This window comes from Bactrocera dorsalis, chromosome 1 (genome assembly GCF_023373825.1).
Source record: "Bactrocera dorsalis isolate Fly_Bdor chromosome 1, ASM2337382v1, whole genome shotgun sequence".
In the NCBI taxonomy this organism is placed as follows: Eukaryota; Metazoa; Arthropoda; class Insecta; order Diptera; family Tephritidae; genus Bactrocera; species Bactrocera dorsalis.
Genome location: NC_064303.1, coordinates 70,430,376 through 70,450,753, shown reverse-complemented (window position 1 = coordinate 70,450,753; position 20,378 = coordinate 70,430,376). Strand labels below are relative to the sequence as shown.

At 35.4% G+C, this 20,378-nt stretch overlaps 1 protein-coding gene across 3 annotated transcripts in view; it reads right to left on the bottom strand.

Annotated features, from left to right (window-relative positions):
* LOC105227509 (protein diaphanous) overlaps window positions 1-20,378 on the bottom strand; it is a 130,722-nt gene that overhangs the window by 2,601 nt on the left and 107,743 nt on the right. For all 3 annotated transcript variants that reach the window (XM_049462405.1, XM_049462406.1, XM_049462407.1), the window contains 2 exons: window positions 17,767-18,971; window positions 12,712-13,993 (listed from right to left, as the gene is read on the bottom strand). In XM_049462405.1, coding sequence (XP_049318362.1) covers window positions 12,712-13,993; window positions 17,767-18,971 — 2,487 coding nt within the window. The remainder of the gene's footprint in view (window positions 1-12,711; window positions 13,994-17,766; window positions 18,972-20,378) is intronic.

Here is a 20,378-nt window from a genome sequence, read left to right as displayed (position 1 = left end):
GTTCAATCATAGGAAAAAATATTAATTTTCATATTTCTTTGGCTTTCTGTGATTTTTATAGAGTAAATAGTATATATAAAAATATATTTATATTCAAATTATGAACAAATTTTAATATAAGTTAATTGCTGGTGGTGACTATAATGCAAAAAACCCGAGGTGGGGTTCATCCCTCACACATACCAAAGGTAAAGCACCTTTAAATTGCATTTGGAACAAAGGTTTGATGTGCCATTCAACTGGTGAAGCAACTTACTGACCATCCGACCTATCAAAAATTCCAGACGTTCTTGATTTTGATATTTCAAAAGTTTTTAACTCAAGGTGCATACGCTCTACCACCTGTTCGGATCTCCTAACCGATTACACCGCAGTTATGGTTGCAGTAAATAGTCGGTAAATTGGCAGGTAAATTTCTTTGCACTTAAACTTTGCTCAAACTTTGTCATTTCCCATCGCATTGGAAATGTGCTGTGGTTATTTTAATTCTTAAACCCGAAACCCCTAAACATCTGGTTAATTCTTATCGACCAGTTAGTCTAGTGCTAATTATCTCGAAAGTATCTGAAAGAATATTTATACGTAAACTTTTGCCAGTGTTAGAAGAAAACCAGCTTATTCCGAAATTATAAATTTGGCTTCAGAAAATTTCATGGCACAATTGATCAATGTAATAAGGTAGAATACTTTATAACTGATGCTATGGAAAATAATAAATACTCTCGGGAATATTCTCGCTTTCAGTTTTCTCAGCCGTTAACTGCAGCTTGTGAGTGGTGACAGTTTTTCAGTGATAAGTGTTTTCTCTGATGAAATATTACAAGTTTGTTTTCTGAGGTACGTCTGAGAGACGTATCGTTATCTTTTACGTAACTTTTAAACTTTTTTATGTTCTCGTTTTTTCGTGTATTTGATGAAGCTCTGAGAGGTTTTATACATAATTTCTCATTTCTTTTAGTTAATAAATATGGAGAATCAAAGTGTAGATGACACAAAAATTGCTGCTCTTTTGCAGGATATTTTAGATGGCTCAAGTTCATCGGAAAATGGAAGCGAATCAGAAAATGAATTGATGGAGGATAATGTACAAAGCGACGTGGAAGATGAGTTTATTGATTGTAAATCCTCTCAAGAATTACCGCAAACCCCTGCACACTTTAATTCACCTTCCGATTACCGCATTATTACGCCACCCCAACCGACCCTTAAAAGTAAAAGTAAGCTTTGCTGGACTTCGTCAAAAGGTCAAAATTCTGGACGAATGATCCAATCTCGTGTTTCAATGGTTTCTTAACGGAAGAAATAATTTCGGAAATTGTGCAGTGGACAAATGCAGAGATATATATAAACCGCCGAGACGATATTACGTCTGCAACCTTTAAAAATACAAATGTCCTAGAAATACGCGCATTAATTGGCATGCTTACCTTATCAACAGTACTAAAGGATAATCATTTATCAACCGACGAAATTTTCAATATTTCTTATAGTGGAACCTCATACTTGCTGTATGAGCCGCGAGAGATTCGATTTCTTAATTCGGCGACTTAGAATGGATGATAAATCTAAATACCAAATGATGCATTCACGCCCGTCAGGAAGATATGGGACCTTTTTATAAAGCAATGCCAAACGAGCTACAATCCCGGATCTCATACTACAATTGGTGAACAGCTTTTGGGATTTCGTGGGCGTTGCCCTTTTAAGATCTATATTCCCAACAAGCCAAACAAATATGGAATAAAAATTGTGATGATATGCGATAGTACCACGAAGTATATGTTTAATGCAATGCCGTATTTGAGAAAATCGACAAAAATTTCTGATCTTCCATTGTGGGAGTTTTACGTCAAAGAGCTATCCTGACCAATTCATGATTCATGTCGAAACATTACCTGCGACAATTGGTTCACTTCGGTCCCTTTAGCAAAAAGCTTGCTAAAAGAACAGTACAAATTGACGCTTGTAGGAACCATAAGGTCGAACAAAAGAGAGATCCCAGAAGAAATGAAAAACTCACGTTCCCGGCAAGTTGGAAGTACCAAGTTTTGTTATGACGGACCTTTGACTCTTTTGTCCTACAAACCTAGGCCATCAAAAATGGTTTATTTATTGTCTTCCTGCAATGAAGAAGGCACGATTGATGTCAATAGTGGAAAGCCCGTCATGATATTATATTATAACCAAATAAAAGGCGGTGTCGATACATTTGATCAAATGTGTTCATTGATGTCGTGTTCGAGAAAAACCAACAGGTGGCCTATGGCAATATTTTACGGAATACTAAACATGGCATTCATAAACTCTTATGTTATTTATTGTCATAATTCGATTTCCAATAGTCAAAAGTCATTGAGTCGTAAAGAGTATATGAAGTCACTTTCATTGTCTTTGACAACCCCATGGATGCAGAAGAGATTGCAAATCCCAACTTTGTCGAGAACACTAAGAAGTAATATTGAAAATTCTGCAAAAGATGAACTCAGCAATGGATGTAGTGCTAGTAGAGGTCAGCCTACCTCAAAAAAGAAAAGGTACTGTTTGCCCGTCCAAAATCCGACGTATGTCAAAAATGACATGCGTAAAATGTGACACACCCGTGTGTGGGGAACACAATAATTTAGTATGTAATTCTTGGATATAATTATGTCAAAAGTTAATTTTTTGGATTATATAAATGAACACTGATATTGTTATCTAATTTAACCGAAATAAAAAAAGAATTTTTTAAGTTTTATGTTATGAACTGGTGTCCTTTTAAAAAGACTAATTTTTTGTTATGAATTTTTAATACAAGTGAAATTTCCTTTCGATTTCTTAAATAAACAATAATTTTCTTGAAACAAATATCCAAAATAAAAGTATAATAATTAAATAAAAGATCTCCGTAAAAAAATATCTGCAAAACTGTTTCCATTGACATCCTTAAAGGACGAAAACTCGAATACGTCTCTCAGACGTACGTTATCTTTTCAGTAGTTAAAAATAACGTTATCTAAGCAGGGTTAAATTAAAAGAAAAACCACCAATTCATATACCTTAAATTACAAATACTTACACACATAAGTTTATTTTCTTTGTTTATTCTCTCTTGCTCTTCTAATGTGGATCATTCACTACGCATTGTGTTACTATTGACAGTCTCATCTTCGAAGTCGTAGATAATATCGTCAATGTCAGCCTGGAAATCCAACGAACAAAGACCAAACTCTATAAGTCACTCATTAGATCCGATACGAGGCATGTCAATTAAGTAATGAGACTGATTCCATAAAAACCGTATATTTGAAAATTATTCTACAACTCTGCCATCTCCTTCAAAGTAGTCTCTTTGGGCAGCTATACAGCGATTCCAACACGTTTTCCATGCTTTGTAACATTTTTGGAACGCTTTGACTGAGATGTCCACGAGTACCCTCATCACGGCCGCCTGGATGTCCGTAATGGACTCAAAATGGGTTCCTTTGACCACCAATTTTGTTGACATGTCGGGCGAATAAGGCGGCTGTTGCAACACGGCGATCCCTTTAGAGGCCAAATACTGGGACACGCTGAGGGCGGTGTGGCACGGCGCGTTGTCGTGATGAAGGATCCAGTTACGAGCAATGTCTGGGCGCACCCTGTTGACTCGTTTCCGCAATCTTTCGAGTACTTGGCAATAGTAGACTTGATTCACAGTTTTCCCCGGTGGAACGAATTCTTTGTGGACGATTCCATGGCTATTAAAAAATGGAATAATCGTCGTTATCACCTTCGACTTGCTCATGCGAGCTTTTTTTCGGGCGGAGGGCGCGCGGAGACAACCATTGTGAGCTTTGGCGTTTGGTTTCCGGGTCGTATTGAAAAAAACAGCTACCATCGCCTGTAATAACTCGATCGATATCGCGTGGGATCGTTTTCCACTTGTTCCAAACAGTCTTCTGCGACGGTCATTCGATGCTCTTGATTTTGTTTTTCCATTTTCGTGACGAGCACTACAAACACACGTCTACTCAACTTGACGCAGCAGGCGAACTAAACAAGCTAGAGCGATGATACATATATCAATGGAAAGGGGAGGTATGCCGCAAAAAGAGAAAGGGAATTTCAAGGTCACACAAGCGTGTCAATAAAATCAGTCTCATTACTTAATGGTCAAACCTCGTATAGTACAGAGGTATGGTCAATCTCAACATCTGATGAGTCGACGTTACGAGTTTTCGAGAGAAAGGTTCTGCGGAAAATTTATCCTTGTGCTTTGCGCATTGGCCACGGCAAATAGCACATTCAATCGAACGATGAGCTTATGATATAAACGACGACATTAACATAGTTCATAGAATAAAAAGACAGCGGCTACACTGGCGTTCGAATGAACGGAAACACTCCACAGGAAGACCTCCACTCCGTTGGAAAGACCAGGTGAAGAAGTCATTGGCTTCGATTTTAAAAAATTCTTAAAAATTAAAATTCAAAACCAGTTCGATAATGTTGGGATAGATGGACAAAACATGTTGTGTCTAGTGTCTTTGATGTGCGTACGCTCCGTGAACCTAACATCGACTATCTGGTTGTAGTGAAGATACGCGGCCGCCTCTCTTTATCCAAGCACGCCCGTCAACAACTACAGGGAAGGTTTTCTGCTCAAATCGTCCTTCTGCCCCTTTCGGCCTACCTCGCAACTTTACAATCACAACACGTGCAAGATGGGATAGACAACGAGAGTTGAAGAGGAAAGTGAAACGCATTTACAGACAAAAAAAGAGAGGTCGAAATGCGTGAGTATGAAGAGCTTGACAAGCTAGCCGACAGGGGTAATGCTCGAAAATTCTACGAAAAGATGCAGCGACTAAAAAGAAAGTTTCAAAACCGGATACTCTTGTGGTGTCCTAGTGACTAATGCCCAGAGCATAGTGAAATTAGGGAGGGAACACTTGTCCAGCCTGCTGAAGGGCAGTGAATTTATAACGTCAGGGGAAGGCGAACCCGATTCCACAATCGGTGACGATGGAGCAGACGTTTCATTACCTGACCAAGAAGTTCGAATAGCAATTACCCGTCTAAAGACCAACAAAGCGGCGGGGCCTATGAACTGCCGGCCGAGCTATTCAAACAAGGCGGTGAAGAACTGATAAGGAGCGGGCATTAGTTTCTTCCTAGAATATGGTCGGACGAAAGAAAGCCCAACGATTGGAATTTAAGTGTGCTCTGCCCAATCCAGACAAACCAACTCTCTTTCCTGTGACTTCTTCAACCTACTTCTGGAGAAAATAATTCGAGCTGCAGAACAATACAGAGAAGCCACTATCTTAAATAAGAGTGTACAACTGCTGGCGTATGCCGATGATATTGATATCATTGGCCTTAACAACCGCTAGTTCTGCTCCACCGAAGCAGATCGGTCAGGTGGTGAACGAGGGCATGACGAAATATCTCCTGTCATCAAACAAACAGTTGTCGCACTCGCGATCAGATGCTCTACATCTGATGAGTCGGCCTTAAGAGATTTCGAGAGAAAGGTTCTGCGAAAGATTTATGGTCCTTTGCGCGTTGGCCTCAGCGAATACCGCATTCGAAGAAACGATGAGCTGTATGAGATATACAACGCCATTGGCATAGTTCACCGAATTCAAAAACAGAGGTTACGCTGCTAGGTCATGTTGTATTTTTGTATTTTACACATTTTAAGTTGCATGCTTTGGATCAATGGCCAGCGATCGCGAATGGTTTCGTAGTATTTGTAAGAACATTGAGGTATGAAAATTTGTCCATTATTGGTGTTCTCGGTGGACAATTGTTGTATTATCGAATCCAATGCGAATTCAGCTTCAGAATTTGAAGTCCTTTTCTAAACGTTGTTTAGCAAAGTTCAGCCGTGCTCTTTTGGACGGCAATGGTTTTTTCCCCTAAACAACTGAGCATGATGACGCTTTCGTACAAGTTTACTGGGTACGTTAAACCCAAATTGCTCATGTACTTCAGACATAATCTCTCGGAGGAGTTTTTGGATTTTTTCTTCAGTAAATTAGGATGACTTTTTACAATATTCATGGCGTTATATACCATTTCCCTCGGACAATTCTTCAGTTATATACTTATACTAGAGGACCCGCTTACGTTTTACTGTGGCTGATACATAGATAGTACTACTAATACCATCTATATGATTTCTATTAGTTAGATTATAAGTATTAGTTAAGGAATAATCGCATTTTTGATGAAGCAACAAAAATGAATCAAAAAGCATTTCGTGCGTTAAGAGAGAATTGGTTTTTCGGGTAAAAATACTATTGAATTTGGGCTGTGCATCAGTGAAATCAATCGAGTCCAATCGATTGTCAGCCTGGTGGACTGCATATTAAGAAACGGTTCTCAAGCGCGGAAAGACAAAAAAATTGGCTGGCAAGGTTATGGCATCAGTCCTTTGAGATGCCCGTAGTATATTATTCATCGAATGATAAATGAGCCAGTTTTAATTCATTCCATTGTGAATTTGATTGCAGTTCTATTCTACCATTCCCAATATTTAGCAATTCTATTATTTTTCAGGAAAGATCAGTTTGAAACTTATTACTTAAGAACAAACAACTCTGTCCACAATATAAAAACTTGATCCACAGATGTCGCCTTTTACTTTGCCATCGTTTTCTTTAATGCACGTTTACGCCAATTTAAGGTTTGAATATTGGATACTGCGATGGTAACGCCATCTATCGGCCAAACATTCTAAAATTAATAATTGATTAAAAATGAAAAAATAATTTAAAAAACATTTTCCAGTGGACCAAATTGTAAATCTAAACCATTCTCGAATCTTCTTGAACATACACACATAATTTCATTAAAATCGGTCCATCCGTTTGGGAGCAGTTCAAATGCAAACACACGGTCAGAAGATTGATTTATATAAAGATTTTTGTCTTGTTAGAATGCGATTGTAAGAAGTAACAAAGTATAATAAATTACAACGAATCAGCATCAAAAGTGTCGTCGTAAATGTAAAACAAAACATGTTTTTTAGGATTAAAAATCTCATAACAAAATCAAAATTAGCTGTAAGCTTCTTGTAGTTCTGCCTAATTTAGTTAGGGCTTAGAAATTAGAAGTTAGCTCCAAAATTGGCAGTAGATTACATGATATTAAGTATTAAATCGAAATAGCTCTAAAATAAAAGTAAATTACGTATTATATTTAATAACGATGTATGTAATACGCTGAATTTCGAACATCGAAAGCAAATATTTCGATTTTGGAGAGTTATTTCAAAACCTGGAGAAACTAATTTGACTCAATCTATCGAAAAAGTTGGTAGCAAACCGAGTGTTATACAGTGACATTGTATAAAAACAGGTAAAAGCCATGTTGTAATTAGCATCATAACGTCCTATTGCGAAAGAAAAGAGTGGATATTGTGCGCTCTGCTTATTTTCACTTTCGCAACAGTCATAATATTTTATATTTCAGTATTTAGTAACACAATCAGGAAACTCACAATTTTATCGTATAGTTTGAAATTTTTGATAGTATGCAACTCAAAACGTTTTGACATTCGAGAGTGTCTTGTGTTGTTTACAGTAACTTAAAATATTCTTCTCGACAAATGTGGAAATATCGCTAACACTTTCCCGCGCATTTTTGTTACAATTTTATGTGGATTAGACCTCATCAAGATTGCATAGATGGTCCATCAAGAACCAATGTTTATCGATGATAAGGTGAATTCACTCGAGGCCGTGGATCATTCTAAGACGATTTTCTGGAATTGTCATGTGACCTATGGTGTGATTGTGACAACTATAGGTATTTGTAAGACTAGCATACATTCAATATTTCATGAACATTTGACTGTAAAAAAATGTGTTCAAGTTGGATCCCACACATTTGTCAATCGCTCAAAAGAAAGATCGTGCCGATCGACCGAGAGGAATGTTAGCAAAACACGATAGCGGTGCTTCGAAACACGTTTATGATATCGTGACAGGTGTGAACCTGTGTGTGTGTCCTATTTTTATTCTCGTTCGTTAAAAATAAACTAAGAGGTCATAAGGCATGTTTTGGAGATACCTCAATGAGTGGCAAAAGTACTACGACAATTGGTTCGAACGCATATAAAAGTATAGATCTCAATAGAGAATATTTTTTAAACAGAACAAAGCAACTTTCAATGATTAAAATTTGTTTTTGTTTTGGAGCCCCGAAATATAAAAGGCAATCTAGGTATATGACAAATAATGATAATAAGTACTTAATCTAAAATATTCAAACTTAGAAAATTACAGGTATACTGTATATGCTTTATGCCTAATATTTTAAGGTGTTAATTATCTTAATAAAACTGCCTGGAAATATGCTCTCGAGCATGCCTTAGCATAATGTGAAAAGTAATTACAATTAATTTAACCGTGCCTTATCGCCAATGTAGTTATTTTTGACTTGCGTATTTTTTTTTTTATTTCGGGTATTAGGTCTGCCAATTTTTTGAACTTAAAACTTACAGCTAAATCTCTTAAAATTTGACTTCTTCCCAAACTATACATTATCCATTACATTAAAAAAAATTGTATACCTTGACATAACGCTTTCCGCCGCTCCGGTTGAGTTTATGTCAATAAAATTAAGAGAAAATTTTTCGATTATAATTATGTAATCGGTCAGTAACAATTGGTATTTAGAGATATCGGTATGTACCTCTCCACAACAGTAATGTGGTGAATAAAGCGACTAGAATTACATAGGTTAAATTAATATAAATACCTTAGACATTAAATAAATAATGTTGTGGAATCCAAGACAGAATTGCAAACCAATGGTGTCACAGAATCTGTTTGGATTTTCGTCTTTTCGAACATACTTAAAACCAATATTAGAATCAGCTGTTTACTAATGTGACAAAACTTGCAAATGAATACATTTGGAAACAATCCCATTAAAGTTTTTAATGAGTTCCGAATTAAAGAAAGATTTTAAGAGATAACAATTATCGATTGAATAAATACGCATTTGGGGTTTAAATTACGTTAATCAGGTTTTGTAAATCTAATATCTTTAAATATGCGGATTTTTTTCTAAAAACTGAATAATTAAGACATTTCGTGTTTTATACTTATTGTTTTCTCTTATAGAAATAAAGATAAATTAATTCGAAATAATAAAATAATTTTATTTCTTAACTCTTTCAAATCTGTGAGCGACTATCTTCTTACTTTGTTTCTGATAGCAAAACCGATAAAATTGGTTTCCGTGACATCCAAAACCGAAACAAACTTTGTTTCGAATATCAAAGCAATAATATCTGAACCCTACTACTTTTTTGGTCAGTTTCAATTCAGGTTCCGACAACTATCAGATTGCACAACACCCCTGAATTTCATTTAGAACATTCCTAAAATATTTAACTGCCTTCGAACCAAGTCCTGCATCCTTAAGTTTCCTTCCCAGTTTTTCTATAATGTTTATCTTTTAGTGCTTCTTCTTCTCCTTCTTTACTGGCATAGACACCGCTTACGCGATTATAGCACGACAGTCGTTTCTTCTTTTGGCAACATGACGCCAATTGGAAATGCCAAGCGAAGTCAGGTCCTTCTCAACTTGGTCTTTCCAACGGAATGGAGCTCCTCCTCTTCCTCTGCTTCCCCCGGCGTACTGCGTCGATTACTTTCAGAGCTGGAGTGTTTTCATCCATTCGGATAACATTACCTGGCCAGCGTAACCTCTCTTTTAATTCGCTGAACTATGTCAATGTCGTCGTATATCGCATACAGCTCATCGTTCCATCGAATGCGATATTCGCTGTGGCCAACGCGCAAAAAACCATAAATCTTTCGCAGAACATTTCTCTCGAAAATTCTGCCTTTGCACCATATAGCAGGACGGGAATAATGAGTGACTTATAGAGTTTTGTTTTTGTTCGACGAGAGAATTGCCTACTCAGTCCAAAATAGCACCTCGTTAGATTTCGAGGCTGACATTGATGCTGTTAATGCTGATTTCCAGATAGACGAAATTATCTACAACTTTGAAGTTAAGATTGTCAACAGTGACGTGGGAGTCGCGAGTGCGAATACTCTTTGTGTGATGATAGGAGATATTTTGACTTGCCCTCGTTCACCACCAGACCCATCTGCTTCCCTTCTTTATCCAGTTTGGAGAATCAATATCAATATCATCGGCAGCAGTTGCACTCTTATAGAAGATTATACCTGCTCGATTTAGTTCTGTAGCTCGAATTATTTTCTCCAAGTGCAGATTGAAGAAGTCGCACGAAAGGAAGCCTTGTCTAAAACTTTGGTAATTGGTAATACCCGAAAATATATCACCTGCTCTAGAAGCTTCAAAAAATCGATTTTTTTTTTGTTGCTTAGATCTTTTTAAAAATTATCTACGAATGTATCCCCAAAGTTATAGATTGGAATTCGAAATATTATCGACTCTAGAAGGGAAATAGCGACCGAGCGTCTAGCAGATATATGTATAAGCGCTTGGGCAGAAAGAGAAAACTCTGACGCGCGAATTCTAGGTTTTTAATTTTTCCGATTTTTCTTAATTGGCGGGCAGGATAGAAAAAAACTAAACGTCGTATGGAATTGGAGCAAAATTTATTATCTTTGGCATTAAACTATCTTCTACATAAACTAAAAAAAACTAAGAACGTCAAGTTTGAACATATTTTTAAACAACATAAAGTAAAATTTCTTTGATAAAAAAAATTAACAATTTTTAAATTTTTAAAATCTTCCACTTTTTTTGGAATTTTCTTAGTTTAACTAGAAGATACGTTATTAACAAATATGAATCTTTTTGAATTTTTTGTTTCCAATAGAAATTGTGACCTGAATCCTGCCCGCCGTCTGACAAATGCACATTCGAGATGCTTAAGGCAATTGCTTGCCAAAGCCAGAATTTCAAATAATTTGTATCCAAAAAATTTTCGGATGATGTTTAACCCATTTACAACCAAGGAGTCAAAAAATAAGTTTATTTAAAATTTTCAGTTTTTTATTGATTTATACCATCGCAGAGATGAACAAAAAAATTTTTTTTTTTATTGCATATACGAAAATTTTACTGTACCCACGCGAGTACAATGGTCAAAAGTGTATAAAATATTTATGAATGGGCTATTTTAAAACAGTCGCGTTCCACGCACAAAGCAGTACCACATAGCTTGCAAATCTACCTGATTCGTTTATGGCAGACTCTGCATCTAAGAGGCTTGAGGATTGTCTTTGGAAAATGTGCTCCTCCAGCTGTAGAAGCACTTGGAGCTAACGCGCGCTTAGAATATCTTTTCAATGTCTAGTGTCATAGGTAGTATCGCGTAATGTCCCTTGAAACTCAAGCAAATCTTTGGTACTATTATTCACGTCTTTGTACAGCTTCCAAGCGTTTACCATTGTGGAGCACATCATCGAAGTAAAGAGCGGCCACCACCATTTTTTGCCTCGAATCCCAATTTTGTATACATTTACGGCCTGATCATGTAGATCAACACCGTCCATACCGTGGTTGTAATTTGAAAGTAAATTTGGCTGAGGTATACTTATCTTTTTTTGTTCCAGTTTTGACCAACGCTTTACGTATTAGTTAGTTCCCGTAGTTACGACATTATTGACATCGACATCAGGAGGAATCATAACGATATCGACATCATCTGCCTCATCATCATCAGCGATGTCAGCTAAAGCCTGTGAAAGTTGTTTATATCTCTTTCCATAAAAACACGAAGTGGAAATAGCCATCCTAACCAAAAGATACAATTTTTTATTTCACCTACACATTTTGCCATTGTACCTTAGCGGGTACACAACTTTTGAAAGGCACATACCTCAAATAAGAATAGGTTTTTCAAATGGGTTTTTTATGTAAAATTGATCTCTTTAGTCTTATCTCACACAACACACAATTTTAAAACTAACAACCGAGAGATAATAGCTCATCAACAGCAAAATAATGACTAAAGACACAAAATCACACAATATGAAATTGACGCCACAAAAAGTGCCGTTATGAATTCGCGTGAAGCGAATGTATTTTTTTTGTTGTTTCTAGGAATAAAACTACGCATATGATAAAAAATTTGTGTGCAAATACTTAGCATTGAGTTACGCCACATGCCTAAACTTGACTGAATTTCTGTACACAAGCGAGTACAATGGTTGTAAATGGGTTAAATATATAACTATAAACCCTAAAAATTTAACTTTAAAAAAATATTTCTTTCCCTCCCAAAAAAGTTCTGAAACAAAATCGATTTTTTGAAGTCTCTGAAGCAGCCTTTCCCCTTAGGACCCCTTTCGTAGAGCGAAAATATAATTTTTTCAAAGTTATAGGTTTATGGTACTTGCTTTAATCTAAATAAAAAAAACATATTATATAAATGAGAAAGAAATATTATTTAGACACATTTGTCTGGAGATTTTTACCAAAAAAAATCAACAACAAGTTGTGTTTCCCGTGGAATCTAGACTAAAAAATCGTTGAAAGTATTTCGGGGAGTCTATCTTGTCACAAACACGAGTGCTTGGCACAACGATTTAGTGAAATCATCGAAAGGTAATCCATCCATCTCTGTTCATGACAATAAAAATGAAGATTCGCAATCAAGAATACGAAAAAAGGCAGAAGGCACTGAAGCATTGTTAATAAAAATTTGTCTTAGAATTCAAATTTTTTAATTTAAGAATCATAAGAAAAATTATACATTTTAATATAGCGACCTGTTTAATCACTTACCTAGTACATCAACATGCTGACGGCAGTCGTATGAGAATTCACCCATTATGTCATTAAACTTATCATCATCGCATTGAGGTACTTTATTATTTTTTAAATCTGTCTCCAGCGACTTTAGAGACGAAATCATTTGACGCATAGCTCTCTGAATCGAGTCTAAATTTACTCGAGAAGCTTTATCAATATGTGTTAAATCGTTATAAAAATCAAGTATATCGGTAAACTCGTTTTCTATTACTTTTACTAAATAATGCAAAAGAGTATGTCGGTTATCAATATCTTTAGTATTACAAAGTTTTGCAAGATATGACATGTCAAATCCATAGGCTGCTTCGCTTTTTGATCCTGAGTTCAAATAGTTTCCCATTAATAATATTAGTTCTAAAACTTTTGCAAATTTTTTACTGTTACGAACTTCTTCACAAGCTGCTGTTCCAGCTACAATATCAGGCTTAATATCTTGAATGACATCAGAGTAGGTTAATTTAAAATTAAGGTGGTGAAGACGCGGCAGTAGTCTTTTTATTTCGCTAATAGTGGCAGCAAATTGTTCTACTGGGGACAGCGGTTCTGCTTTTGCTTTTATATCTTGAAGTTGTTTTAATTGATCTGGTGATGGCAAATACTGAATTAAATTCTGTAGTATGTTTGAAGATAATATATCGGTATCACAGCGCAAAATACAAATTTTAATTTGCTCGTTTGATAAGTGTTTTAATGGCCCCCCAAGCAATATGGCTAAATTTTGGGCTGATTTAGAATCAAGTACCCGTAAGCTTATGTTCTTCTTTACTAGGGTGTTTGCTTTATCAACCGCATCATTTTGATATTTCTTTACTGGTTTTGATGAAAATCTCTCAGAGAGTTCCGAAAGAAATTGCTTCGATGCTAAACGATCTTCTTCGCAACTAAGCCAAAAAGATTTATCCGACATTATTTGAGGTGATACAACTTTCCAATTTATGCGTTTCATTGGATTTCCTACTTCCCATTTCTTCTTCGGTTTCAAACCATTTGGAAGTTCATTAACCAGAAAAGAGGATTGTTGGCCCTGTTTAGCTCCAGGCACAGATATTAATCCGAAATTAGATGGCGGTGGAGGTGGAGGTCCAAAATTTGTAGGAGGTGGTGGAGCTGGGCAATTCGGCATTGGTGGAGGTGGTGGAGGTGGTGTACCTTTTATGAACGATGGTGGAGGAGGTGGTGGTGGGGGTGGTGGCGTTGGTGGTGGTATCATTGTGGAAGTTCTCGATATATTACAATCTGGTTGTGTTGTTTTTAACTGTGTACAAAGAAAAATAATATTAACAGGCACGAATATAATTATATAAGCAAATTAAATAATAAATGTATAAATTTAAGCTAACGTCAATTATAACTACAAATAAAAGCTGGAAGAAATGACTATCTATTTTACTAAGAGCAGAATAAATATATCCACAAAATGATGAAATATTATTATTTATTGTTTTGAACGGTACAATTTCAGTAAGGGTGTAGAACTAGAGACCGTAACCATTATAAGTTTTATTTAAAAATTACATAATATTAATTTTGAAATAAAACATAATCAATATTTTTGAGCAAAAAAAATAAAACCTTTTCTTTCGAGCAAAAAGAATAAAAAGCCACAATAATGATTATTTATAATTTTTATTTATTTTTTTTGCTTAAAATAGTTCCCACTTTTATATCACAGGTTTCTTATGTCATGCAAAAAAGGATATATCGTATATACCCTGTGGGTGAAATTGGATGGCCCTAGCTCAATAATAAATTCTTTTGATATTAATTAGGCAATCATATCCATAAAGTTGTTTCATCAATTGAAACGTTTCTATAAAAGTTTAACCAATTTTAAAACAAAATTTAATTTTGGCTCTTTGTCAGCTCATTTTTGCACCGATAACACAAATATACTTAAAGCGCAATAACTTCACTTCCAATCAATGAAATGTCATGAAATGCTCACTGGACAATCGATAGAAATAGCAGATTCTACCGCATTAATCGACATATACATGGCGCCACCAGGGGACGCTGGAGTCCCCTAGTCCTGTTTACTTTGGAACGCACCTTGTAAGCAAGGTCTAAATTCATTCTTAACCGAAAATAAATTGTAGCTACACTAGTCGTGTAAGGGAGAAGATCATATCGAAAATTCCAAATTTCAAATTTTGTAAAACTAAACGCTTGAAATTTATTTAAAGGATTCTAAACATATCTTACCTAATTATCACGAAATTGGTAATATAAAGATCACCGATCATGTGAAAGTCTAAATCAAGTTTAGGGGCAGGATAAAAAAATTAATAATGTTCTTGAATATAGTAATATATTGTGTATGAACAAACTTTAAAATGTTTGTAAATTTCGAAACTTTACAATTAGTTTACATCAACAAACGCATTCGGATTTTTTCTACGTATGTATCAAAGACATGAGACCGACTGAAATGTACGATCTATAAATCTATAAAATATAATAAACATCATCCATAGTTGGACATTTTTGTAACCATTTTTTAAGTCACATAGTTTTAGATGCGATAAAAAAATGTATGCTGGTATTGTCACTGGCGAAGCGAAAGCATTAGGCGTGTCGAACGTTTTCGACATGTTCATATTATGACAGGCGAATGAACACATTCGCTTAACTTTTTTATTGCCATACTAAAATAATTGAGAAATGTCACACGAATTTATCCGAAATTGTCATTTTTAACGTCTTTAAACTGAATATTCTTTGTTTTCAAATTATACGGTGCTAGTTTAAAAAATTCAATAAAATGATTAACAACGTGGATTTATATTTTGAAGATGGTTATGTTGAAAGGACAACAACCAAATTACTTAGGCAGTGACGGTGCTTCAGGAATTACTCCAATCCCATGGAACTTTCTTCAGTATTGTAAGTATCTATTGGTGTAAAAGTGCATACACACATATTACATAAGTTTTTTATAATCTTCCGAATAAGCAAGGATGCAATTATGTAAGTGCTAAACAGCATGAAAGAAAAATGTTCGATTCGCCTAACATCGTCAATATCCCCGATGTTAAAAATGTGTTGTGTCCTTTGGTTTTTGACTCATGAGAGCTATTAGCAAACAGTGGGAAATGATTTTCAAATAGGTATTGCGCAGCCCATTGTTTCGTTGATTTTAAAGGAAATGCTCCCAATTTTGGAATCCACTCTTTGCATTGTCTGGGTCAAAACGGACATAGTGGAAAAAGAAAAACAAATAACAAGAAAGAAATGTTTCACAAGATCGGGCATTTGAAATGGTGGAACGGATGTTTCGATTATGGCTTCGTGCAAAAATAAATGCTTGTATTTAAAACGAAAAGTATGGAGAATCTGTGTAGAATGATAGCACATTAAAAACATATTTGGAGTAAAGAGGAGATCACAACTCGTTTTACTTAGGTAACTATAATTTATATGTGTATGTACAAACATAATTACTAAAATTAAATATATTTTAGGTGATTCTGGTTATACACTACACGAGTATCTATGGACGTCTTTCCGAAACGCTTTATCAGGAACAGCGGAATCAAATTTTAATAAAAAACATGCAAAGGCAAGGAACGTAGTCGAAAGGACTATTGGAGTGCTAAAATGACAGCAGCAGATCGTCAACGAAGACAAATTGCGAATGCACTGTCACAGTGTAGTTGCATTCCTAAAATATATGTATATGTACATACAATAAAATAATTGAAATTAATTTTGAATTGCTGGAAATTCCTTGTTTTATTTTAAGTATTTAAGATATTTTAATTCGATTTCTTCTTAATGTCGCCATTGTTCAATATTTTCTTCCTTATTTCTACAGTGGTATTTTTTTTTTATACCTAGCGATTTCATTTCACACTGAGTTAATGTTTGGTAATATCTCCAATTCAAATTCGCTCTCCTCTCTCTGTTTATAGGTGCCTGCCTAGACGTACGAGTAAAGCAGACGTTTAAAATTTCTCCCGCCTATTTAGGCTGCTAAATTTATTGGTGAAGCCGAAGTGATTTCAAATGCGGTTCCGCTTAGATTCACTGCCTGCTGTAAGCTGAGCAACTCGTCCACGGCCTGTTCTAAAGGCGTTAAGCTGCGTTGGGTGTAAGGTCCTTCACCTATGGCTGCAATCTCCTTTCGATTATCTGCAATTTTCCTTTTTAATTTTAGCTTATAGTCCAACCAAACCTAAGAAATACACAAATCAATACAGATATGTACATATGTATATTCAGTTAAAATTGTTTATTACCTTCGCCGATATTATTTAATTCAGCCACAACTCCATCCTGTTTTTTTTTTGTAGAGCCAAACGGGGCCACTCCTCTGGCTAGGTCAAGATTTTTTTCCATCAACCTCACCATGACCTCAAATAGCTTCTGGCTGGTTATTTTTATTCTGAAAATAAGTAAATTTTTAATAAATAAATACGATAAATAAATTTTTAAAATTATACTAACGTTTTTTCCATTTTCAATTTCACTCACGAATTAAATATAGGTTCGCCCAATTTTGACAGTTGAAGAAAAGCTAATTTCATAAATTCGAAAATGGCAATACCAAATATTCATTTTCGCTACTTCACGGCGAATTTGCTAAGCGCTCGCTACTCGCAATTCGAAATAGCGAGAGTCGCCTAAAATTTCATTCGCTTCGCTACTGATAATACCAGGATTAAATAACTGTAAAGTTTGCTCGAGGTAACAGTCCATATCCGAATTTCGGGTCCATTCTAAATAGGATAACACATGACCTATTTAGGATTTTCAAAATCGTAAAATTATTTATAAGACATATATACAGGTGAACTTTACTAACTCGAATGACCATAATCCAAAAACAATTTTCGAGTTAAAGAGACTTCGAGTTAAGGATAGAAATTTGTTCGTATCTGACATGCATCGACTCAATAGTCATTAAAGAGTGTCAAGCAAACATATTCTAGTTATAAAAAAATTAATAGAATAGACAGACTTCTATGTTGAGCTATGTTGACGTTTTAGTGAGTACCAGATTAGGTAGTAAGAAATAATGCGACTTACCTGTAACAGAGTGTCAATGGACTTTGCTGTCTCTTTAGTCGTTCTTAATTTAATCTGTTCTTCTAAATGTGCCACTTTCGCTTCAGCTTCTTGCTTGGCTATTTCCAATTCTTCTATTTTTTTTTCAAATTCTTCGAAACGCCTTATTTCTTTAGCCTTTACCTTTTCAACGATATCATCTAATATTAATGATGTATCAATATTAAATGTACGGTTGTCAAAATTTGGGTCGCAATAGCCTTTGTGTAATACTATTTGTTGTATACATTCTTCAATCAATTGATAATATGCTGGTCGAAAATAGAAATCATCCCTTATGTAAAGTAAATGTTGCAGTATTGATAAAAAGTATGGTTCCGAACTGGTATCTGTTACAAGATTTTTAAGTACTTCAAAACAGTCTGCCATATCGTCCATGTTAAAACTAACATTTTCAAACCTTTGAGTGAATTCTTCGAAATCATCTTCTCTTATTTCATTAAAAATTTTAAAATGTTGCTTCAAAGCATCATTATTACTTTTAGAAACAATGTCTTTAAACAAATCAAATCTCTCATAAAGTCCCATTCGCATTATTTCACAGCGCAAATGTAAACGAAAGTTTAAATCACTGGGAGTGTTCGTTAGCGTATTAATGAAAATAAGACTGTGGCAAGCTAAATCTCTTCTAGGGTCACATTTTCCTTCCATAAATAATGCATCAACTATAGGTTTAAACCGTTCACTTGTTTTATATTTGTTTGAGGCGGCAGTAGTTATTGCGCGAAGAACCTTATCATATCCGTTACGTTCAGGGACAAGACAAAATGATGCCAGTAATTTTACAGCTTCACACATTGTTTGTGGTTTCCGAGGATTCAAATATTGTGCTAATAATAATACTACTGTGTGCAGCTCAGGTGTTAATACTAAATTTAAACCCCATGTATTATTCATTACAGCTTTCAGGCAACGAATGCACTCCAACTCAATTCGGTCAAATCCACGTTCTTTTAAACAGCGTCTCAATAATAAAGTTACTTCATTTATGCCATCTTCTCCAAACTCCTTAATCCATGAAATAGGATTGCTTGTGAGAGCTACCCGCAAACTCTCTAGACACTGATATATTTTATTTTCGTTGTGTTCTTTATTACGTAGATATTCAATGTAATCAAATGGTTTTTCAAAACGGGAGCTAGAACGGTGTTCGTTAGAATTTTTACCTGTAAAAAAGTTAATACGAAAGCAGAATTAAATCAGAGTGCCCACTGTAGTTAGATTTTTTTCAGAAATATACAATAATATTTAATAGGCTCTGTAACTGCAATTGTGAATATTAAATTTTCAAATTGAACTTGAGCAATAAACTAACTACTATTATTCAATCTTTTGGAAGAAATATAGAATTAGTTAGTCTTTTCTGTATACTCACTCTTCCAACCTAAAGCTCTTGAAAAACTTATAATTAAGGACTGCGTCGCAGTTCTTTGAAATAAATTTTATTTTACAAACTTGTGCAGCATTGATTTGCGTTAAACTTTAATTTTTATTTTATTAACAAGTATACAGTCTGTCAAGTAAGAGCGTGGTCGACTTTACCGACAGTTAATGAAAGATTTTGCTCTAATTCCTTCGCGAGCCGATAGAGGGAATGTTTGCCTTTGATGCATTGTCAACAAAGGTTCAGTTGTCGTTGATCTTTTGAAAGAGAATCAATTTAAACGCCATGAGTGCTAAGTAAGCGTCGCTCTACGAAGCTGTGTTCCTTTGCATCCACCCGAAAGGTCCCAAAATGTCGATGATTTACCAGAACGTGGTTCGATAGGAAAAGTGAACAAAAAAGATAAAAAAAAAAAATGATAGTGAATCTGTTTTCGTGGAATCCTGCTTTAACACTGCGGCAAGGACAAGATAAATTAATGGCAAAAGGTTTAGATATACCCCACGAAACTATCCGAACCCTTCTTCATACTCATGCAACACAATGAAGAAGCTTCTGTTGACTGAAAAACTTGTGACAAAGCAACTCGCCTGGGCGCATGAGAATATTGATAGAGATTTTGAAAATGTACGCAAACCTGGTCAACTTCCACCAATAGGCTTGTTCATCGGACCGTAAAACATGGAATAAAGGTGCATCTTTGGGGCTGCTTCTCAAAGCAGGGATTCAGCACCTCTATACTGACAACCTAAATGCCAAGAAAATTATAAAAATCTACAAAAAAGCTTTACTGCTATCTGCCAAACGATGGTTCATCAGAAAAAATGAAGATTGGATTCTGTAGGAGGACAACGATCCTAAACACCGCAGCAAGCTCTGTACTCAGTTGAAAACTCAATCTGGCATCGTTACATTGTATTGGCCGTCGCAGTCGCCTGATGCAAACTCTATTGAAAATGTGTGGGCATACATATATTGTATTAAACAGAAGCTCCGTGGAAGATGCACATACACTTTGAAGCCAGTTATCTTACGAAATTCGTTGGATCTGGAGATCTTTGCCACTAGAATACGCGTTAAATTAGTAGAAAGCATGCCTCGGAGATGCCAGGCAATTATCGACGCCGGTAGTTTAAAGTTTAATAAAATATTTTTTTTTTATAAATAAACGCGACCACGCTCTTACTTG